This window comes from Hypanus sabinus, chromosome 17 (genome assembly GCF_030144855.1).
Source record: "Hypanus sabinus isolate sHypSab1 chromosome 17, sHypSab1.hap1, whole genome shotgun sequence".
In the NCBI taxonomy this organism is placed as follows: Eukaryota; Metazoa; Chordata; class Chondrichthyes; order Myliobatiformes; family Dasyatidae; genus Hypanus; species Hypanus sabinus.
In genome coordinates this window covers 85,387,815-85,411,816 of record NC_082722.1, presented here as the reverse complement: position 1 = coordinate 85,411,816, position 24,002 = coordinate 85,387,815, and the positions used below count along the sequence as shown (strand labels likewise).

Below are 24,002 nucleotides of genomic sequence, written 5' to 3'. Positions count from 1 at the left end.
TGACCCCTTATTTTCACCCTTTCCTTTAAATGTTTTCTCTAAACAAATCCATGATCCTACCATTAATAACAACCAATCCTCTTGTAGTAGTAGTAGTAGAAGATCTATAAAAATATAGGTCGTCAAGTAACAGCTATGACTCTCAGTAGTCTTCATCTCAGCTCTTTTTCAGCAGTGCAGCACTACATGTCAATCATTTCCTATTCTCAGTTCAGCTCCTAGACTTGGTGCCACATCCTCCACAGGGTGAAGGGTCTGATGCCCCACTGCAGTTATACTATTCCCAGCAATTCCACTAACAGTGCAATTGGTCTGAATGAAAATAAATTTGAGACAGCAAAGCCTTGGATTGACAGAGCATCATCAGTGTAGCTGCTACACCGAGGAGAAATATTACTGCAGTGTGTTTCTGGCATCGCTTTGAACTATCCAGTTCATTTGCTTGGTTTGAAATACTGGAACTGGTGAACTAACATGTAATATACTATGCTATCCCACAATTCTTCAGGATTCTTGAAGAAGATTCCTTTGCAGAGGTCAGTCAGAATCTATTTAGTATTGCAGCAGACAATTAGTGCAAACCTCAGAAAGTGATGTGACAGTTATTCATCAGCCAGTATTTGGAAATTGGTCACAAACAGAAATTGACAATATTTATTTATGTAAAACATTACAAGGTTGGAAATCCAATGTAACTTTTAGAGAACAGTCCAAGTCAGCATCTTGAAAGATGCAGTACATCAGATCCAGGAGCCAACTATGTGGCGAATTTCTTCTTTCGGACCGGCATGGGCAGCTGCGAGATGATCTCCATCATGGGACGCTCCACCACAACAAGAGAGTCATCCATCAACAGCTCCAGATGGAGCAAAGGCTGCGGAGAAAGAGGACGATTGCAGTATCTCACCAAATAAAAACACATCAAAGCTTCAAAAACATTCCCTGTCTGGGCAACTAGTTACACGAAAGGGAAATAGTATTCACAAAATGTATTGGCATTTAAAGGGCAATGTGATATGTTTGGATATTCAACAAAATCATACATGTTAGGGTTAATGGGATTGGGGTTAACATATTAGGCTGAGGAGTGGTTAAAAGTTAGAATAGGAGTATATTGTTCATTTTCAGTTCAGCAGACTGGCAACAAGCCACAAGGATCAGTCAGACAGTTCAGCCATTTGCAATCTACCTTAATGACAAATACACTACACTGTTCTCTCATCTAAATTCTGCTGACAAATATCTTTTATTAAAGTGATTGAGTTCAAACATGAAGCAAAAACAGGCCTTTCAAACCATTATGCTATGCCTTCCATTCTCTGCACATTCATGTGTCTAAAAAGCCTCTTGAGCACCTCGTTCATTTTTGCTTCACCAGCCCAGGCTACGATTCCAGGCACAATTCTGTGTGTAAAAAAAATTGCCCTGCACATCTCCTTTAAAGCTAACCCTTCGCCCCACCTAAAACGCAAGCCATCTAGTATTAAACTGATTCTTTGGATTTTATTGGTGTTGATTTGTTATTGTCACTGGTACCAAGAGTGAAAAGCTTCTATTGCATTCTGTTTACACAGATCGTCATTATCCAGCGCATTAACTAAAATAAAACAATAACAATGCAGAATAAAGTGTAAAAGCTATTGCAAAAGTGCAAGTAAACAATAGAGTGTAAAATCATAACAAGATAGAAGTGAGACCAAGAGCTCATCTTCGAAAAATAGAGGGCTATGCTGTAGGGAAATTCTAGGCAGCTTCTAGAGTAGGTTACATGGTCAGCACAACATTGTGGGCCAAAGGGCATGTAATGTGCCGCAGATTTTCTATGTTATCATATAAGCCGTCTTTTCAATAGTCTTATAACAGCATGGTAGAAGCTGTCCTAGAGCCTGGTGGTCCATGCTTTCAGGCTTTAGCATCTTCTGCCTGATGGGAGGAGGGAGAAGAGAGAATATCCAGGGTGTGTGGGATTCTGCTGACTGCTTTACTGAAGCAACAAGCATAGGCAGAATCTATAGAGGGAAGACTGGTTTCTGTGGTGTGTTGAGCTCCACATCTTGCAGTTTCTTGTGGTCATGTGCAGAGCAAATGCTATACCAAGCTGTTATGCATCCAGACAGACTGTTTTCTGTGGTGCATTGATAGAAATGAATAAGCATTGTTGGGACATGCCATATTTCTTCAGCCTCCTGAGGAAGTAGAGATGTTGGAAAGATTTCCTGGCAATTACATTAATATGGATGGACCAGGACAGGCTATTAATGTTTGTACCTAAGAAACTGAAGCTCTTGATTTTTTTCAACCTCAACACCATCGATGTAGACAGAAATATGTGCATCATCCTTCTTCATAGTCAATGAACACCACTTTTGTATTGTTGACATTGAGGGAAAGGCTGTTGTCATAATACTCTTGTCATGTTCTCTCCTTCCTGTACTCAGACTCATTGTTATTTGAGATGTGGCCAACTATGGAGGTATCATTTGAAACCCATAGACGGAGTTAGAGAAGAGTGTATACGAGGCAAGTAGGAGGCTGAGAAAGCACCTTGTGGAGCACCAGTGTTTAGAATAATTGTGATGGAGGTGTTGCTGATTGCTGTTCTTATTGATTGCAGTCTGTTGGCCAAAAGTCAAGGACTTTGTTGCAGAGGGAAGCATTAACTCCCATGGTCTAGAGTTTGTTTGGAATTCTAGTATTGCAGAATTATAATCAATAAACAGATTCAAGTGTCTTTACTGTTCCGATGCTCCAGAGATGAGTGTAGTTTATTAAAATTTTATTAATGCCTCCATTTCACTTTCTGCAGTTTTATATGTCTCATCCTACCCACTTTGGACCTTGACATAAAGAAAGTTCAAGCTTTGGTACCCCTTTGTGAAGGTGGAGGTAAGGCAATGAACATGCTCCTGTTTACATCAGTGGTGCTGGGGTCAAGAAGGTTGAGAGCTTCAAGTTCCTAGAAATGACCATTAATAGTCTATCCTGGTTCAACCATGTACTCGTAGATCCAAGTTCACCAGAACCTCTCCTTCCTCAGTTAGTAAAGAGGTTTGCCATATTCCCCTATCTCACCAATTTTTATCAATGCACCATAAAAAGCATCCTGTCCAGATGCATCACAGCTTGGCATGTCAACTGCTTCCTGTCACTGCAAGAAACTGCGGAGTTGTGGACACAGCTCAGCACATTATGGAAACCAGCCTCCCATTCACAGACTGTGTCTACACTTCTCGCTGCCTCATTAAGCAGCCAGCATAACAACAGACCCCTCCAACTCCTGACATTCTCTTCTCCCAACTCCCAAGCCTGAAAGCACTTAACACCAAGCTATATAACAGCTTCTATCCTGCTGTTATAAAACCACTGAAAAGTTCCCTAGTAAAATGAGATGGACAATTTCATAATTTACCTCATTCTGGTCTTGCAGCTTATTGTCTACCTGCGCTGCACTTTGTCTGTTATTGATCAACCTTGTACTAGCCCAATGCACTGTTGTAATGAAATAATCAGTATGGCTGGTATATAAAACACAATGTTTAGTGCAAGGGATGATCATAAACCAATTTACCCTAACTACAAAATCTTTTTCGACTGACATATAGCTACTAACAAATTACACAGGTCCCACATTTCTAGAGAAAATGCTGTCAACGAAAACAGGACAGAAACACAACTCCCTTCTCAGAGCAACAGCAAATCTGTCTGGTGCTTATGGCCTTGATAGTGAGCACTGTCAATCATTCAGCCACTTCAGCTCCTCTCCAAACAAGCCAGCAACTGTGATCTTTAATGACCACTCTAACAGGAAATATGTTCTCAGTTTACTTTGAAGTCTATTTCCTGATAAGTTCAATCCCATCTTCCAAGAGGACTCAACTGCAACTAACAAGAGTTGCCCCATTCATGGAATGCACTTCAGATCCACATAACCATTTACACACTGACAGCCTCAAATATAACATTGTCACAGCATGTTCAGAATACGCAGCATGAAGCTCAGTTTCCGTAACCACTGTGCTATGAATAGTCTGGCAGAGGCTGCTCACTGGGAGATGAATGTAGGAGAAAATTTAGCAAGTTTGCAGATTTCTTATTCAATGGATGAGGCTCTGCAACCCAAGCTGGCAGATAATTGTCCACCCGTAACTGCCCTAGATTTGAGGAGTAGGCAACGCAAGGAAGCAAAGCGTTTGCAGTAGGACTCATGCAAAGTGCAAGAATGGGCAAAAAAGTGGCAGATGGAATACAGTATTAAGAAGTGTATGATGATGCATTTTGGTAAAAGAAACAATAGTGCACTATTTTCTAAGTGGAGAGATGGTTCAAGCATCAGAGGTGCAGAAGGACTTAAGAGTCCTGGTGAAGGTTAACTTACAGGTTGAGCATGTGGTAAAGGTGGCAAATGCAATGATAGCACTTATTTCAAGGGAAATAGAATATAAAAGCAAGGAGATAATGCTGAGCCTTTATAGGACATTAGTCAGGCCGCACTTGGGAGTATTGTCAACAGTTTTGGGCCCCATATCTCAGAAAGGATATGTTGTCATTGGAGAGGACCCAGAGGAAGTTCACAAGGATGATTCCAAGAATGAAGGGTTTAACATACGAGGAGAGCTTTAGCAGCTTTGGGCCTGAACGCACTGAAATTTAGAAGAATGCATAGAGATCTCATTGAAGCCTACCGAACGTTGAAAGGACTAGATTGGGTGGATGTGGAGAGGATATTTCCTCCAGTGGCGGTATCCAGAACTAGAAAGCACAGACTCAAAATTGAGGGGTGACCTTTTAGGACAGAGGTAAGGAGGATTTTTTTTAAGCCAGTGAGCAATGAATCTATGGAATGCTCTGAAGTAGACCATGTCTTATGGCAGAAGTTGATCATTTTCTGATCAGTCAGGGCAAAGGATATGGTGAGAAGGGAGGTGTACGGAGTGAGATCCGGGATCAGTCATGTTGGAATGGCAGAGCAGACTTGATGAGCTGAATGGCCTAATACTGCTTCTATGTCTTATGGTCTTATGGACAGATGAGGCAAAGGCAGATTACTGGAGACTTAAAATCATTTGCTTCGGGTAGATGGGGGTCATCAGTTGTGGTTGGCAGAAGGAAAATTCTGAAAAGGCTTTGGGAGTAAATTCTGAGGGGAAAATCCCCAGTTGGTGTCCTTAAGGCAGTCCTAGGTTGACTTCAACGCTGCCTGGCAACTCTTGTGATGCTGCTGGTACAAAACTGTATTGGTCTCTGCTGTTCCTTTAAATTCTGATGTTGGAGAGGGGGAGCTTGCTACATGGGCAACAACTTGCTCTCCATATTGTACTGTCCAGGCTTGCACATCAAGACAAAATCCATGGTTGACCCTGACCGATGGAAGCCTCACTCACTCAGAGCAAACATCTTCCTAGAGTTGCAGGAAGTAACAGAGGTCCTTAATGAACACTTTGCTTCAGTATTCATCCTTGATAGGAGGACAGCATAAAAACAGGATGATATGCTTGAACTTGTCGACGTTAAGAAACAGGGTGTGCTGGAAATTTTAAAAAACATTAGGATAAAACAAGTCCACGGGGCTAGACAGGATATACTTCAGTTCTTTACAGGAAACAAGGAAATAGATTGCCTCATCTTTGGCAATAATCTTTGGGTCCTCTCTGGCCACAGTAGTTACAGAAGATGGGAAAGTGGCAAATGTTATTCTCTTGTTCAGCAAAGTGTGCAGATATAATCCTGGGAATTATAGACCAGTGAGTCTTTCTTGGGTGGTGGGCAAATTATTGGAGAAAATCCTTAGAGATAGGATTTATGAGCCTTTGAAGATAGTCAGCATGGCTTTGTGAAGGGCAGGTCATGCTTCATGAGCCTGACAGAATAAGATATTAAGTCTATAACACATAGGAGAATTAAGGCATTCAGCCCATTGAGACAGCTCTGCTACTCCATCTCTCCCAACCCTATTATCCACGGAATGCTTTGAGAATGTGACAAAGTGAAGCTAGAGCAGTGGATATGGTGTATATGTATTTTAATTTGATAAGGTTCCTCATGGTAGGCTCATTCAGAAAGTCAGGAAGTATGGGATCTAGAGAAACTTGGCTGTGTGGATACAAAATGAGCTTGCCTAAAGGTGGCAGAAGGTGATAGTATATGGAGTTTAGTGGGCTTGGAGGTCAGTAACCAGTGATGTTTTTCATGGATCTGTTCTGGGACCCCTGCTCTTTAAGTGGAAGGGTGAGTTAGTAGGTACGTATATGACATGATGGTTAATGGAGAGTGTAGAGAAGGGTATCCCATCCTGGGGTTCACAGACCCCTTGGTTAAAGGAAAGGGTCCATGGCATAAAAAAAGTTGGGAACCCCTGGTGTAGAGAGTTATTATAGATTGTAACAGGACATTGACAGGATGCAGAGCAGGGCTGAAAAGTGGCAGATGAAATTCAACCCAGAGAAGTGTAAAGTGATTCACTTTGGAAGGTTGAATTTGAAGGCAGAACATAGGGTTAATGGCAGGATTTTTGGCAGTGTGGAGGAATAGAGGATTAGAGGCAAGCTGATAGGCTGGTTAAGGAAGCTGATGGTGTGTTGGCCTTCATTAGTCGGGGATTGAGTTCAATAACTGAGAGGTAATGTTGCAGCTCTATAAAACCCTAGATAAGACCACACTGCTGAGTTTTGGTTGCCACATTATAAGAAGGATGTGGAAGATTTAGAGAGAGCACAGAGGAGATTTACCAAGATGCTGCTTGGACAAGAGAGCATAGGTTGAACAAGCTAGGGCTTTTCTCTTTGGAGCGAAGGACAATGAGAGATGACTTGATAGAGGTGTACAAGATGATAAGCATAGATCCAGTGGATAGGCAGAGACTTTCTCCCAGGGCAGAATCACTAATACACGAGGGCATAATCTTAAGGTAATTGGAGGAAGTATTGAGGGTGATGTCAGAGACAAGTTTGTTACAGAGAGTGGTGGGTGTGCAGAACACTTTGCCAGGGTAATGGTAAAGGCAGATACATTAAGGGCATTTAAGAAATTCTTAGTTAGGCACACAGAGATTGAAAAATAGAGAGTTATATAGGAAGGATGGGTTAAATTGATCTTGGGAGTAGGTTAAAAGGTTGGCACAACATTGTGGTCTAAAGGGTCCATATTGTTCTGTGTTCTGTATGTTTCAGATCAGAGCCCTACACTGGTGAGTGAGGAGAAGGATAGTCAGTATAAAAGAAATAGTACAGCATAGGAAGAAGCACTTTGACCTACTTATTAAACTAGTTATTAAATGCCGAGCAATAGTAATCTATCCTGCCTATGCAATGGTCATATCCCTGCTTTCCCTGCAGTCATGAGCCTATTTAAGAGTCTCTTGAACCTCTAAAATCCCTCTGTACCTCAAGCCCTGTTAATGTTCTTACCAATAACTATGTACTGTCCCTCTAGATTCAATCTCCCAAAGTGCAGCATCTCATACTTGGCCAGATTAAACTCTATTTGCCTTTTTGCCACCATATTTGCAACTCATCTATATCCCATTGTATCATTTCGCAATCTTCCTGTTTTCCACACTACCAATCTTCATACCTTCTGTGAACTTACTAACATAACCATCTAAATTTACATCCAAGTCTCATATCATATATATTCTGGTATATTATATATCATTTTGGTATAGCAGTATACATTCCACCTCAGGCCAATGTCAATCAGACTTTAGATGATCTGAGCAATGGGATCAACGCGCATGAAGCAACGCATCCTAACGCCTTTACCATTTGTTTTGGGAGATTTTAACCAGGGCAGTCTGAAAAGAAAAATCACTGAACAATTACCATCAACAGATCACTTGCAATACTAGAGGAAACAACACACTGGACCATTGATGCACCACCATCAAGAATGCCCACCATGCAATTCCACACCCTCACTTTGGGAAGTCCAATCACCTGGCTGTACCTCTATGCCCTGAGTATAGGCAGAGACTAGAGACTGCAGCACCAGCAGTAAGGACAAAGAAGGTATGGACAAGGGAAGCACAGGAGCACCTACAGGACGCTTTGAATCGGTGGACTGGACTGTATTCAGGGACTCATCTTCAAACCTGGATGAGTAGGCTACAGTTGTTACCGACTTCATTAAAACCTGTGTGAATGAGTGTGTGCCTACAAAGACTTACTGTACATTCCCAAACCAAAAACCATGGATGAACCAGGATGTTCATCGTCTGCTGAAGGCTACATCTGTGGCATTCAAGTCTGGCAACCTAGGTATGTACCAGAAAATTAGTTATGATTTGCAGAGGCTATTTCAAGAACAAAGAGACAATTTTGAACAAGGTTGGAAACAACATTGGCTGCACGGCAACTCTTGCAGGGTTTCCAAGACATTATTTCCTACAAAGTGAAACCCAATAGCGTGAATGGCAGTGATGCTTCACTACCAGATGAACTCAATGCCTTCTACGCCCACTTTGAAAGAGAGAACACAACTACAGCTGTGAAGGTTCCTGCTGCAACTGATGATCCTGTGATCTCTGTCTCAGAGGTTGATGTTAGGCTGTCTTTAAAGAGAGTGAAGTCTCACAAGGCAGAAGATCCAGATGGAGTACCTTGTAAGGCTCTGAAAACCTGTACCAACCAACTTTCAAGGACAATTTCAACCTCTCACTGCTACAGATGGAAGTTCCCACTTGCTTCAAAAAGGCAACAATTATACCAGTGCCTAAAAATAATAATGTGAGCTGCCTTAATGACTATCATCCAGTATCACTCACATCTACAGTGATGAAATGCTTTGAGAGGTTGGTCATGACTAGACTGAATTCCTGCCTCAGCAAGGACCTGGACCCATTGCAATTTACCCATCGTCAATGGCAGATGCAATCTCAGTGGCTCTTCACACGGCTTTAGGCGACCTGGACAACACAAACACCTATGTTCATCGACTATAGCTCAGCATTTAATACCATCATTCCCACGATCCTGATTGAGAAGTTGCAGAATCTGGGCCTCTGTACCTCCCTCTGCAATTGGATCTTCAACTTCCGAAGACCACAATCTGTGTAGATTGGTGATTACACATCCTCTTCACTGACAATCAAAACAGGCACACCTCAGGGATGTTTGTTTAGCCCTCTGCTCTACTCTCTATATACACATGACTGTGTGGCTAGGCATAGCTCAAATACCATCTATAAATTTGCTGACGATGCAACCATTGTTGGTAGAATCTCAGGTGAAGAAGCCAACTAGTGGAGCGGTGCTGCAGCAACAACCTGGCATTCAATGTCAGTAAGACGGAAGAGCTGATTGTGGACTTCAGGAAGGGTAAGATGAAGGAACACAGAACAATCCTCATAGAGGGATCGGAAGTGGAGAGAGTGAGCAGTTTCAAGTTTCTGGGTGTCAAGGTCTCAAAGGATCTAACATAGTCCCAACACATCCATGTAGCTATAAAGAAGGCTACTTCATGAGGAGACTTGGCATGTCAACAAATACACTCAAAAACTTCTATAGATGTACCGTGGAGAGCATTCTGACAGTTTGCATCACTGTCTGGTATGGAGGGGGGAGGGGGTAACTATACAGGACTGAAAGAGGGTTGTAAATCTAGTCAGCTCCATCTTGGGTACTAGCCTACAAAGTACCCAGGACATCTTCAGTGAGCAGAGTCTCAGGGAGGCAGCGTCCATAATTAAGGACCTGCAGCACCCAGGGCACACCCTTTTGTCACTGTTACCATCAGGTAGCAGGTACAGAAGCCTGAAGGCACACACTCAGCATTTCAGGAACAGCTTCTTCTCCTCTGTCATCCAATTCCTAAATGGACAATGTACCCTTGGACACTACCTCACTTAAAAAAGATATACAGTATTTCTGTTTCTTTGTACATTTAAAAAAATTTATTCAATATACGTATACTGTATTTGATTTTCTTATTTCTTATTTAATTTTTTTTCTCTTCCATATTATGTATTGCATTGAACTGCTGCTGCTAAATTAATAAATCTGTCATATGCCAATGATAATTAACCTGATTCTGATTCTGACATCCCTACAGAACATCACTAGTCTCAGACCTCCAGCTAGAGTAATTCCCATCATCCATTACTAGGCCTTCTAAGGGCAAGTCAATTCTGAATCTGGTGATGTAGGTACACAAAGGATACCATGCTCGAATCTGATAAGCAAGAAAGGTAATAGGAAAGGGAATCTTTAGGGAAGAGGTAAATGGCAGATGGAACCAGAATTGGGGGGGGTGGGGGGGGGGTTGGTGAGTGGTAAGTACTGTTGTTCCACTATTTTGTGTTGGGCCTTACTGTGGAGATAGCCCAGGACGGATAGGTCAGAGTGGGAATGGGGAAGGAAGTTGAAATTGTATGGAAACACAGGTACTGCTCAACCCGCTCAATTCCCCAACTGATTTTTCACCAAGGCATGGCTGAAGTGAGTGGTTTGGTTATGAGGAGTGACTAAAAAGGATGGGTCTATTTTATCTGGAGTGGTTGATTAAGAGGTGGCATGAGTGAGGATGTGAGGGTATAGTTAGGATTGACTGCAGAAAACATTAGAGATAGATAAAATGATTAAACAAGTTTAGAGTAAGGGAGATCGGTTGGAACCCCTTTCACTGAGAAAATGACGAGTATCTGTAATACATTTCCTGAGACAGAGAGAGAGGTGGAAAAAGAGTTGATGACAATATTAAGGTAGTATTTTCTCAGGGGAAATAATAACCTTAACATGATACAAGTTTAGATTCAGTTTACACATGAAAGTATAACTTAAAACTAGTATAAGTTTTGATATTCTAGGCATATTAAGGAGTTGTCTTTTCAAGAAGCATTAAACCATTAAAGCAAGTATGCAGAGGAGAGTTAGCTTTTTAAAAAAAACTCAGCAAGTAATAATGATCAATGCAATTCTCAAAAGGCAGTGGTTGTATTTATCTTAACACTTCCAAAAAAGAATTGGATACTGGCAAAAATATCAGCTCATTAATTGGTTAATTCATTCATGAGATTGCAAAGGCACATTTGGTTTAATAAGCACTCATTGCGCTGAATGGCCCTACTTGTAACATCGCACCAAGTGAGTACACGTAATGGGATTAAACAAGGTGAGATATAGGGAAAAGGGGATCAAACTAGATAGCTCACATAAATAATATCAGCTCAATTTCAATAATTAGGCTTGTTTAAAGAAATCTCTGCCCAATTATCATCAGGATATAACCTGCAGCACCAGGGGTCCCAACGCACTCGATCACTGCTTTACTACAAGGAGAAATGCCAATCGTTCTGTGCCTAGAGGCATTTCGGGAAATCTAATCACTTAACTCTCCTTTTCCAACCTGAATACAAGTAGAGGCTAAAGAGAGAGGCTCCAGGGATAAGAACAACAAAGAGGTGGCCATGGGAGACAGAAGAGCGGCTACAGGATTGCTTTGATCCTGTGAACTGGACTGCGTTCAAGGACTCATCTATGGATCTGAAACTAATACACCATGGTTGTCACCGGCGTTATAAAGCAGTCATAAGTGAGTGTGTCCTGAGAAAATCATTTAGAGTCTTCCCCAACCACAAGTCATGGATGAACCATGAGATCCACAATCTGATAAGGACCTTATCAATGACATTCAGGTCTGGCAACCAAGAAAGAAGTGAGATGCCCAGGTATGATCTCCAGAAAGCCATCTCACACGCGAAGTTGCAATTCCACACCAAACATGAATCACTTGAGTATTGTCACCTCTTATAAAATTAAATCAAGCACCATGGAGGATAGCAGGGCTTTGCTTTCAGTTTAGCTCAATGCCTTCTATGCTCACTTTGACTGTCAAAACATGGTGTAACTATTACAAACTCCCACATTCCCCAATGATCTTATGATTTCAGTCTCTAAAGCCAATGTGTGAGCTGCATTCAGGAGGGTGAACCCACAGAAAGCATCCAGCCCAGGTGGAGTACCTGGCCACGATCTAAAAACCTGTGCTGATCACCTGTCTAGAGTATTCTCTGATATCTTTAACCTCTCACTTTGACAGTCTGAGGTACACACCCAATTCAAGCAGTCTTCAATTATACTGGTGCCTCAGAATGTGATAACCTGACTCTGACTATCGTTTAGTAGGATTTACATCCAATTGTGATGAAGTTCTTTTGAGAGGTTGGTGATAAAACCTATCAATTCCTGCCTGAGAAATGACTTGGATCTGCTCCAATTTGCCTTTCAATACAACAGGTCCATAGCAGATGTCATCTCATTGGCTCTTCATTCAACCCTGGATCACCCGGACAGCAAAGATGCATACATCAATGCTCTTTATCAACTACAGCTTGGCACTCAATATCATCAAACCCTTCAAACTAATCATTAAGCTTCAAGACATTGGGGGTCAATACCTGCTTGTGCAATCTGATCCTGGATTTCCTCACTTGCAGACCTCAGTCAATTCAGATTGGGAACAACAGCTCCTCCACAACCTCCATCAGCACAGGTGCACCACAAAGCTGTCTGCTTAGGTTCCTGCTCAAGTCACTTTATACTTATGACTGTGAAGCCAAGCACAGCATCCAATGCCATAGTTAAGTTTGCTGACAAAACCACTCTCACTGGCCTATACAAAGACAGTGACAAATCAGCATATGGGAGAAAAATTGAAACTCTGCTAAGTGGTGCCACAACAACAACCTCACACTCAATGTCAGCAAGACCAAGGAGCTGATCATTGACTTCAGGAGGAGGAAACCAGAAGCTCAATGAACCAGTCCTCATCAGGGGAATCACAAATGAAGGGGGTCAGCAATTTTAAATTCCTCAGTGTTATCACTTCAGAGGATTTGTCCTGGGCTCAGCATGCAAGTGTAATTTGGAAGAAATCATAGCTGTGCCTTTACTCCTTAGACGTTTGTAAAGATTTGGCGTGATACCTAAAACTTTGACAAGATTTAACATATGTGTGGTGAGTATATTGAATGGTTGCATCACAGCCTGGTATGGAAACACCCATGCCCTTGAACAGAAAATCCTACAAAAAGTAATGGATAAAGCACCCCCCCGCTCCCCCAGCGATTGAGCCATCAACACAAAATGCAGTCACAGGAAAGTAGCAGGACCCCCACCGTCCAGGTCAAGCTCGCTTCTCACTGTTTCCATCAGGTAGGTGGTATATGAGCCTCAGGGCTACACTACCAAGTTCAAGAACAGTTATTGCCCCTCAACCATCAGGCTCTTGAACCAGTGGGGAAAACTTCATTCGCCCGATCACTGAACTGTTCCCACAAATTATGGACTCACTTTCAAAGACTCTTCATCTCATGTTCTCAATATTTATTGCTCATTTATTTTTTCTTTTATATTTGCTGTTTGTCTTTGTCTTTATCAAAATTGTTGTTTGTCTGTCCTGTTGGGTGTGGTGTTTTGTTGATTCTGTTGAGTTTCTTGAATTTATAGTGTATGCCCACAAGAGAACGAATCTCAGGGTTGTATATAGTAACAAATATGTACTTTGATAATAAATTTACTTTGAACTTTGAATAGGTCTCTGTTCCCAAAACTTTCAGTGAGCCTCACAGATCTTACCTTGAATTTCTTACAGACTTTGAAGGCATGCTCCCGGTTCTTACGACCACTTACAAGCACTGGCTGGTTATTAATATCCGATTCCTCAGAGGGCAGGGGCTGGAAAGAAGCAATCAGAATTAATCCTGAACAAAATCAAAGAATGCCTGTTAATCAATAACAATAGCAAACCCCACAGATAATGATGGAGCATGTGGATAAAGAGTACACCACCCAAGGCTGCAGGGCAAGAGTACTGTGGCCATGTCACTTACCAGTGACTGGTCAATGATACAAAACATGTATGTATCATGAACGATGATCTGTGTGCTCACTCTAGGATTGAAGGTGACGTGGATGATGGGTGTGTCCCTTTCCAGCCAGAGTGTGGGCAGCCCGTGTTGCTGTACTTTACGGCTCCACTCTGTGTACTTCTTCTCACTGATGCTGAATTCAAAAATCTGAGGGGACAAAATAAAAACAATTACTAATCACCACCACCATCGTAAAAAAAAATGCCATGAACAAAAGGACACCATTCTGCCCAGACTGCCCTCAGGTGTAATTAGTTCCTTGTGCATATTCCTGCAGTATTTATAGAACATAGAATAGTACAGCACATTACAGGCCCTTTGGCCCACAATGTTGTCCCAACCCTCAAAACCCTGCCTCCCATATAACCCCCCACCTTAAATTCCTCCATATACCTGTCTAGTAGTCTCTTAACTTCACTAGTGTTTACCAAATTTCCTTTGAAAGTCTCCTTTGAAACTGTTTCCAGGCAGCGTGTTCCAGTTGACAAATATATATATTTTAAAGTCCTTTTGACAAATACTTCAAAATTGTGGGTTAGAATCAGAATCAGATTTATTATCACTGGCAAGTGCCATGAAATTTGTTAACTTAGCAGCAGCAATTCAATGCAATACATAAGATTAAAAAAAATCAATTACAGAGTATGCATATTGAATAGATTAAAAATCATGCAAAAAATATTTATATTAAACAAGTTCAAAGTCCACCGAGGAATCGGACAGCAGTTCAAGCTTCTGTACCTTCTATCTGACAGTAACAATGTGAAAAGAGCATGACCTGGGTGCTGGAGGTCCTTAATAATGGACGCTAGCTTTCTGAGACATTGCCCCTTGAAGTTGTCCTGCGGACTTTGTAGGCTGGTACCCAAGATGGAGCCCACTAAATTTACGACCTTCTGCAGATTCTTTTGGTTCCATACAATAGAATCCCCCCCACCCCCCAATATCAGACAGTGATGTAGCCCGTCAGAATGCTCTCCGTGATACATCTACTGAAGTTTTTATCTGAGTGTTTTGTTGACATGTCAAATTAATTTTCTGTCACAACCCTACCTGCCAAATCTACCAACACTTATTCCTAACTTCTGATAACATTCTGTGCTTCATGGTGAACTAAATCTACTCTGTCACTTTCCACAACCCTTGACATCTTCCTCCACCAGGCCGCCCAGAAAGAGAACATAGAACTGTATAGCACTGGGCAAGCCATTCAGCCAATGATGCTGTTCCAGTTTTAATAGCACTTTATACTAAATGTCCTCCTGCTGTGCATCATCCAGATCCCTTGAATCAGAATTCGGTTTATTATCACCAGCATGTGTCATGAAATTTGTTAACTTAGCAGCAGCAGTCCATGTGCAATAATCCAAATGCAGTCTGACTAAAGTTTTATACAGTTTCTTTACTCTGATACTCAACACCCTAACCAATGAAGGCAAGCATGCCATGAGCTTCCTTTACCATTTTAACCACCTGCATAGCCACTTTCCTTGAACAATGTATCTGAATCCCAAAATCCCTTTGTATCTAAATGTTACTAAGGGGTCTACCATTAATCGTAAAATTTCGTAAAATCTACCACTTCTCTGCCCAAATCTGCTGCCTTCATTATACAACAATTGCACAAATCTTGCTGTTGTCCACAATCTTGGCACCCTTATCACAAAGATCACAAAAAAGAGATCTAACCACCAATCCTTGCACAATACCACAGGTCATAGACATCCCATCAGAATAACAGCAGTCCATCCCTACTGTCTTCTATGGTCAAGTCAATTCTGAATCCAACCTTGCAATTTACTCTGGATCTCATGCATCTTTGTCGTTTGAATCAATGAGGAACTTTGAATTCCTCAATGAGGAACAATGAATCATGAGGAACTTTATTAAATGTCTAACTGAAGCCCACATAGGTTACATTGTTACTGAAGTCCATCAAGCTTCTTTGTAACTTCAAAATCAGTCGTTGTATGGCATGACCAGCCCTGTACAAAACCATGCTAACTCTCCCTAAATAAGCCATGCCTTTCTAAATGCGCATAACTCCTAACCTTCAATCTCCTCTCCAATAGCTTCTCTGATGTAAGGCTGACTAGCCTATAATTACATTTAGACCACTCTTAATGCTGAGGATGGGTTCCTCGGAGGTGGTGCACTATGGAATACAGTGCTACACATAAGATCATGTAAATGGATGTGTGTGCCTAATTTTTAAAAATATCAAACATGGGGTAATGATATATTATTTTATGTATACACAATAACTTGTGGAGTAACAACCACGCAAATGGACTTAACCTGTACATCAATGGAGCAGCAACACATCGCAGCAGCATTGGAGGGAAGTGGGTGGTGATTACATCTTAGAAGGACCAGGCTGTGGGTTTGCCTCTAACTTTGGCTTCTTCTTCAAGTAGATGTTGAGATTTGACTGCCTTTCTCAAGTTTCCTCTCATAAAGCAGTTCTTGCTATCAGGAAATCATGTCAAGAGTATCTCTTTTTACCTTACTGCTTCGATCCCAGTCAGAGTCGTTATCAATGAACTGGTCCATGATTTGTGTCATTGTGGTGATGCTACCGCTGAGGAGTTTTGTGGTTAACTGGTCCTTTGCAGTCTTAAACGCAAATGCATGTTTCTCTTCTCAGGAGATAAAAGTATGAGAAGACATTCTTTTCCGAAATACACCTGTTTCATCCACATTGAAGACATGTTCAGGAAGATAAATGTCCTTTTTGATTATGGCCTTCGGTGTTGTAGGAAATTCCTGGCTGCTAGTTGGAATTAGTTGGTTTACTAGTTGGTTTACCAGAGATATGTATGCTATGGCGGTTACTGTGCTGTTTAAACCTATCAAAGCAACCTGTGCTGGCTGTAAATGTTACCAACGTCATCCTCTTCTTGACTGAAGATGCTTCTTGCCCTCTCCATTATTATCAGCTGGCTTAAGGGCATGTTTCATTGTGTTTGGTCATCCACCCATATATTTAGTCTATTTTCCATTTTTTCAAACAAGTAACTCAATCAAGCCATCTTCGTTGATGATAGTCATCGTTGCAGAAGCTTTTACCTTGTCTGCATTTTAAAGAGACGCCAACATCAACCTGACGCTCAGCAGCTTCCAAACGCTGTATCACTTGCAGTTTCATATCTGTGCTAATGCTTTTCTGAGACATCTTAGATGCACTACCCTCATTGGGAGTTGAAGACCATTTTCCAGATATTATGGGTGAAAAAAAATGTTATAAATTGGCAAAGGAGCAACACTCGGGAGAGGTATAGATGAACTAATATGTGATTGGCTGTGAGTGGCTCACAGCATATGTAAAGTGTTCTCATTGGACATTTCAATGTTTACTGTCATGCTGGCTGCTCTTGAAAAGTTTTAAGTGTTGATTGGAATGATTTTTTGTCATTTTTTAAAATACCAATGAAGAATTGAATAACTGCACTGTATCGAATCAGAGCTATGTGGGGTCTGAATGTACTTGAATTATCACCATCTCCTTTCTAGAACAAAGGCACAACGTTTCAAACAATCTGTGGATGCTGGAAGTCCAAAGCAACACACACAAAATACTGGAGCAACTCAGCAGGCCAGGCAGCATCTATGGAAAAGAGCAAACAGTCAACACTTCCAGCTAAGAGCCTTCATCAGGACTCGAGAGGAAAGGGGTCAAATCATTTACACAACATTCACTACTCTCCAGACCCTGGGACCTCACCTGTTGCTGGTCAGAACATAAGGATCTTTGTCAAAGCCTCAACAATCTCTGCACTTATCTCCATCAATATTCTGGCGTATATGCCATCATGTCCTGGAGACTTATCTACCTTGATGCTTTTCAGATGTCTCAACCTCCTTAATCTCAATATGTCCCATCACTTCAGCAATGTCCCACTCTGTCTTCACTATCTTCCAAATGCTTCTAAATAAATAATTCTTACAGTGCCTTGAAAAAGTATACAGCCCTGACAATTATTTTCACACGCTACTGTCTCATTTTCTAAAGTTAGAATATATTGATGTAAGATTTTTGAGCTAATCTACATTTTGCATCATGTCAAAGTAAAAGCAAAATTCCAAAAACTTGTCATGAATTTACCAAAATTGTCGGCCTCACAGAGTACTCATCCCCTTTGTAATCTAACTTTCTTCAGTGGTGGCATGTATGCACTCTGATAATAAATATTACTTTGAACTTTTGAACCTTACCAACTCAACAAGTTTGTATGTAACCCTCAGGCTCACCCAGCTCGCACTCGTCTAGGGGAATCAGCTTTCAGCCCCACTAAACTGGGTAATCACGTTTGTGTGGATGTGTGTGATGTACCCCCAGTTACACATCCACAACGCAAAATATCAGACAGTACACCATATGCAATTAAATGATAGACTTTATGAATCTTGATCTGAATATAGGGTTAGTAATGAAAATAAACAAAACAAAAAAAAGGGCCCAAGGCAAAGTCAAAATTACATTGGAGCTCACTCAGTACAGTCGGCCCTGCTTATCCGCGGAGGATTGGTTCCAGCACCCCCCCCCCCCCCCCACAGATACCAAAATTCGTGGATGCTCAAGTCCCTTATTTAACATGCAGTGCAGTGGTCTTTAGGACCCAGCAGAACCCTGGACTTTATTTAACATGTCTCCATGCGGCAGACATTAGGACCTGGCGGCGCACTCTGAATCTTTCTTTCTTTCTTTTTCAATCTTTTTATTGAGTTTCATATATAAAAAAAATAATAATGAATAGGTTATAAGTGCAATAGACTTGAAATGAAATTAATAATAACAATATCTAATATCAACAGAAAAAAATAGTACATTAATCAATCAAGCCAATAATAATTATATATGAAAAAAATAAGAATAATCATCAAAAGAAAAAAAAATTAAAAAAATACAAGAAAAAATATATATTGAGAAAAAAAAACACTAAACTAAACTAACATGGGCAATAATAACAGTTTATATGTATATGATAGTGTCAAAAACTCCAGAACTCCATACCAGAACAAGAATAAACAGAGAGAAGGTCTAGAAGAGGCCAAATTAATTCATATGAAAATGTCGAATGAACGGTCCCCAAGTTTCTTCAAATTTAATTGATGAGTCAAAAATAGTGCTTCTAATTTTTTTCCAAGCTCAGATAAGAAATAGTTTGAGAGAACCACTGAAATGTGGTAGGAGGATTTACTTCTTTCCAATTTTATAATATAGACCTTCTGGCCATTAATGTAACAAAAGCAATCATTCATCTAATTGAAGGGGAAAACTGATTACCATCCTTATTTGGTATACCAAAAATTGCAGTAATAAAATGAGGTTGTAAATCGATATTCCAAATTGAGGAAATGGTAGCAAATATGCCTTCCAATAGTTATATAAAGTGGGACATGACCAAAACATGTGGATCAATGAAGCCACATCTGAATGACACCTGTCACATTGAGGGTTAATATGAGAATAGAATCGAGCAAGCTTATCTTTAGACATATGAGCTCTATGTACAATTTTAAATTGTATTAAAGCATGTTTAGCACATATAGAAGAAGAATTAACCATTTGTAAAAATTTTTCCCATTTTCCTGTTGATATATTATATTGAAGTTCTTTTTCCCATTCTTGTTTAATTCTACCTGATATTTCTGGTTGTATCTTCATAATCATATTATAAATAAAAGCCACTAATCCCTTCTGACAAGGATTTAAGGTAAAAATCAAATCTGAAAAATCCATTGGTTGAATTGGGGAAGGATGGTAGAACTTTATGTAAAAAATTTCTGATTTGTAAATATCTAAAAAAAATTAGATTTAGGTAACTTAAATTTGTTGGAAAGTTGGTCGAAAGACATCAAACTCCCTTCAAAAAAAGATCACGAAAACATTTTATACCTTTCCTTTTCCATATGCTAATAGCTTGATCTGTCAAAGAAGGTTTGAAAAAAAATTAAGTAAAATAGGGCTATCAAGAATAAAGTTTTTCAGAGTAAAAAACTTACGAAATTGAAACCAAATTCGTAATGTATGTTTGACAACAGGGTTGGATATTTGTTTATTGAATTTAACTAAATCAGCAGGAAGAGAAGAACCAAGAACGGAGAATAGAGAATATCCCTGTGCCTCATTGCATTCTAAATTTACCCACTGTGGGCACAATGGTGAATCCAAATCTAATTTCCAATATATTAAGTTACGAATATTATTCGCCCAATAGTAAAATCTAAGGATAGGTAAAGCTAAACCACCACCTTTTTTTAGATTTTTGTAATTGCCTTTTACTTAACCTGGGGTTTTTATTTTGCCACACAAATGAGGAAATTTTTGAATCAATGTTATCAAAAAAAGATTTAGGAATAAAAATTGGTAAAGCTTGAAATAAATATAAAAATTTCGGTAAAATCATCATTTTAATAGCATTAATCCGACCAACTAATGATAAGGATAAGGGAGACCATCTTGTAGTAAGTTGTTGAATTTGATGGAGCATAGGTAAAAAATTCAGTCTAAATAAATCTTTATATTTCTTGGTAATTTTTATACCTAAATAGATAAAGTTATCAGTAACAACTTTAAATGGTATCCTGTCATTCAATAAAGTTTGCGCGTTTAAAGGGAATAAATCACTCTTTTCCAAGTTTAGTTTATAACCAGAAAAACTACCAAATTGAGCCAACAAGGATAAAATAGCGGGAATAGACCTGTCAGGATCAGAAATATATAACAACAAGTCATCAGCATAAAGTGATAACTTGTATAACTTCTCATTACGGGTAATACCAAAAATATTAGGAGATTCACGAATAGCAATGGCTAAAGGTTCTAATGCGATATTAAATAATAAAGGACCTAAGGGACAACCTTGTCTCGTACCACGAGATAATTGAAAAAAAAGAGGATCTGTAATTATTTGTAAGAACAGAAGCAACAGGTTTGTAATATATTAGTTTGATCCATGATATAAAATTAGGACTAAAATTAAAATATCTCAAAGCGTTAAATAAGTATGTCCATTCAACTCTATCAAAAGCTTTTTCAGCATCTAATGAAATAACACATTCTGGGATTGTGGGTGATGAAGTATAAATTATATTAATCAATTTTCTAACATTAAAAAAGGAATACCGATTCCTAATAAAACCAGTTTGGTCTTCTGAAATAATCTGTGATAGTACCTTTTCTAACCTAATAGCTAAAATTTTTTGTAAGAATCTTAGAGTCTACATTTAATAGTGATATAGGGCGATAAGATGCATGTAAAGTAGGATCCTTATCTTTTTTAAGAATTAGAGAGATAGTAGCTTCATAAAAGGATTGAGGTAATCTCTTCTTAGCAAATGCATCATTAAAGATTTCACATAACCAAGGGGAAAGCAAAGAAGAAAAAGTTTTTAAAAATTCTATAATATAACCATCAGGACCAGGAGCTTTCCCTGAATTCATTGATGAGATAGCCTCTCCTATTTCGGCCATAGAGATAGGAGCATCGAACAAGCTACGATCTTCATCTGTCAGTTTGGGAATATTCAAATTGTTAAAAAAATTATCCATCATGGACAGATCGCCATCAAATTCTGATTGATATAAAGATTTATAAAAATCTTGAAAAGTGTTATTGATTTCTTTATGATCAGTAGTTAGATTACCGTCTTGTTTACGAATTTTAATAATTTGTCGCTTATTCGAAATAGCTTTTAATTGGTTAGCTAACAATTTACCAGTTCGATCACTATGGATATAAAATTGACCCCTGGTCCTAATTAATTGATTCTCAATTGAAGAAGATAATAATAAGCTATGCTCCATTTGAAGCTCAACTCTCTTCTTATAAAGTTCTTTGGTAGGAGTCACGGAATAAATCTTATCAATTTCTTTAATTTTATCCACTAATAAAGCAATATCTAAATATCTTTGTTTTCTTTTACCAACGGAATATGAGATAATTTGTCCACGGATAAAAGCCTTAAAAGAGTCCCAAAGTATTCCTCTGTCAATCTCTTCAGTATAGTTTGTTGAGAAAAACAAGTCAATTTGCTGTTTTATGTAGGTGATAAATTCTGGATCTTGAAGCAAAGTAGTGTTAAGTCTCCAAGATCTAGTATTATTGGAAAAGTCCAAAATCTTGATAGATAACTTCAAAGGTGCATGATCCGAAATAGTAATAGAATCATATTTACAATCAGTAACATCCGTTAATAAACGATGATCAATAAGGAAATAATCAATTCTAGAATAACTGTGATATACATGTGAAAAAAACGAAAATTCTTTATCTTTAGGGTTCAAAAACCACCATATTTCAGTAATTCCCGAATCAACCATAAAAGAATTAATAAGTAAGGCTGATCTATTCAGAAGAATTCGGATAGGTTTAGATCTATCCATCAAAGGATTCAGACAACAATTGAAATCTCCACCCCTTATCAACATATATTCATTTAGATTAGGAAGGGAAGTAAATAAACATTTAAAAAATTCAGGGCAGTCAAAGTTTGGAGCATAAATATTGACTAGAACCACTTTTCGATTAAAAAGTGAACCAGTTATCAACAAAAATCTGCCCTGTGAATCAGAAATAATTTCATGATGTGTAAACGAAATTGAGGGGTCTATAAAAATAGACACACCCCTAATCCGCTGCAAGCCATCCCCACAATCGCCAAGGTCCTTTTCCCTGATGAACAATGAAGCGAAGTATTCTTTAAGTGCTTTTGGCTACCACCTCCAACTCCATGTACGTTTCCACTATCGCACCTAATTGGTCCAATTCTCACACAGCTCATCCTTTTGCTCTCCTTATACTTGTAGAATGCCTTGGGATTTTTCTTAATCCTGTTTGCCAAGAGCTTCTCGTGGCCCCTTCTGGCTCTCCTAATTTCATTCTTAAGCTCCTTCCTGGCAACCTTGCAATTTTCTAGAGCTCTAACAGCACCTAGTTACTTCAACCTTTCGTAAGCTTTTCTTAAGTAGATTTTCTACATCCTTTGTACGCCATGGTTCTTCTATCATACCACCCTTTCCCTGCCTCAATGGAACAAACCTATGCAGAATGCTATTTCTGCTGTGCATTCCCCTCAGAACATCTGCTCCCAATTTATGTTCCCAAGTTCCTGCCTAATAGCATCATATTTCCCCCTACTCCAATTAAATGTTTTCCCAAATTGTTTGCTATCTCCCTCTAGCCCTGTGGTAAAGGAGATAGAGTTCTGATCACTACCTCCAAAATGCTCTCCCACTGAGAGATCTGACACCTGACCAGGTTAATTTCCCAATACCAGATCAAGTACAGCCTCTTCTCTAGTTGGCTTATCTAGATATTGAGTCAGGAAACCTTCCAGAACATACCCAACAAACTCCACTTCATCGAAACCCCTTGCTCTAAGGAGATGCCAGTCAATATTAGGGAAGTTAAAATCTCCCATCACAACAACCCTTTTAATATTGCACCGTTCCAGAATCTGCTTCCCATCTGCTCCTCAATATCCCTGTTACTAATTGGGGGGGGGGGGGGGCTATAAAAAATATGGAGTTATTGCCCCCTTTCTGTTTCCAACTTTCACCCACACTGACTCAGTAGATAATTCCTCCAAAACATCCTCCTTTTCTGCAGTCGTGATACTATTCCTAATTAGTAATGCTATACCACCTCCTCTTTTGCCTCCCTCCCTGTCGTTTTGGAAACATCTAGAGCCTGGCACACTCAGCAGCCATTCCTGCCCCTGAAATATCAAAGTCTCTGTAATGGCCACAACATCATAGTTGCAAGTATTGATCCATGCTGCAAGTTCATCCACCCTATTTATGATACTCCTTGCATTAAAATAGACACATCTCAAATCATCTGGCTAAGTGCATCTTTGCTCTATCAAATGCCTATCCTTCTTCACAAGCTCCATATAAGCTGTCTCTACTTGTGTGCCAACCGCCCCATCCTATGCCTCTTCACTTTGGTCCCCACACCAATAGAAATCTAGTTTAAACCCCCCTCCCCACCCTGCCTGAGGAACTCAGCAGGCGGCAGCATCAATGGAAAAGAGTGCAGTTTACATTTCAGTCCGAGACTCTTCAGCGGGACTCTGCTGAAGGGCCTCAGCCTGAAACTTCGACCACACATTCTTTGTTTGTGCTGCCTACTAT

General features: G+C 39.8%; 1 protein-coding gene across 1 annotated transcript in view; it reads right to left on the bottom strand.

Annotated features, from left to right (window-relative positions):
• Window positions 1–631: 631 nt before the first annotated feature.
• The window catches only part of utp4 (UTP4 small subunit processome component), a 77,957-nt gene continuing 54,586 nt past the window's right edge, over window positions 632–24,002 (bottom strand). The window contains exons 14-16 of the mRNA XM_059993390.1: window positions 13,823–14,008; window positions 13,569–13,667; window positions 632–874 (exon numbers count right to left, since the gene is read on the bottom strand). Coding sequence (XP_059849373.1) covers window positions 758–874; window positions 13,569–13,667; window positions 13,823–14,008 — 402 coding nt within the window. The 3' untranslated portion in view covers window positions 632–757. The remainder of the gene's footprint in view (window positions 875–13,568; window positions 13,668–13,822; window positions 14,009–24,002) is intronic.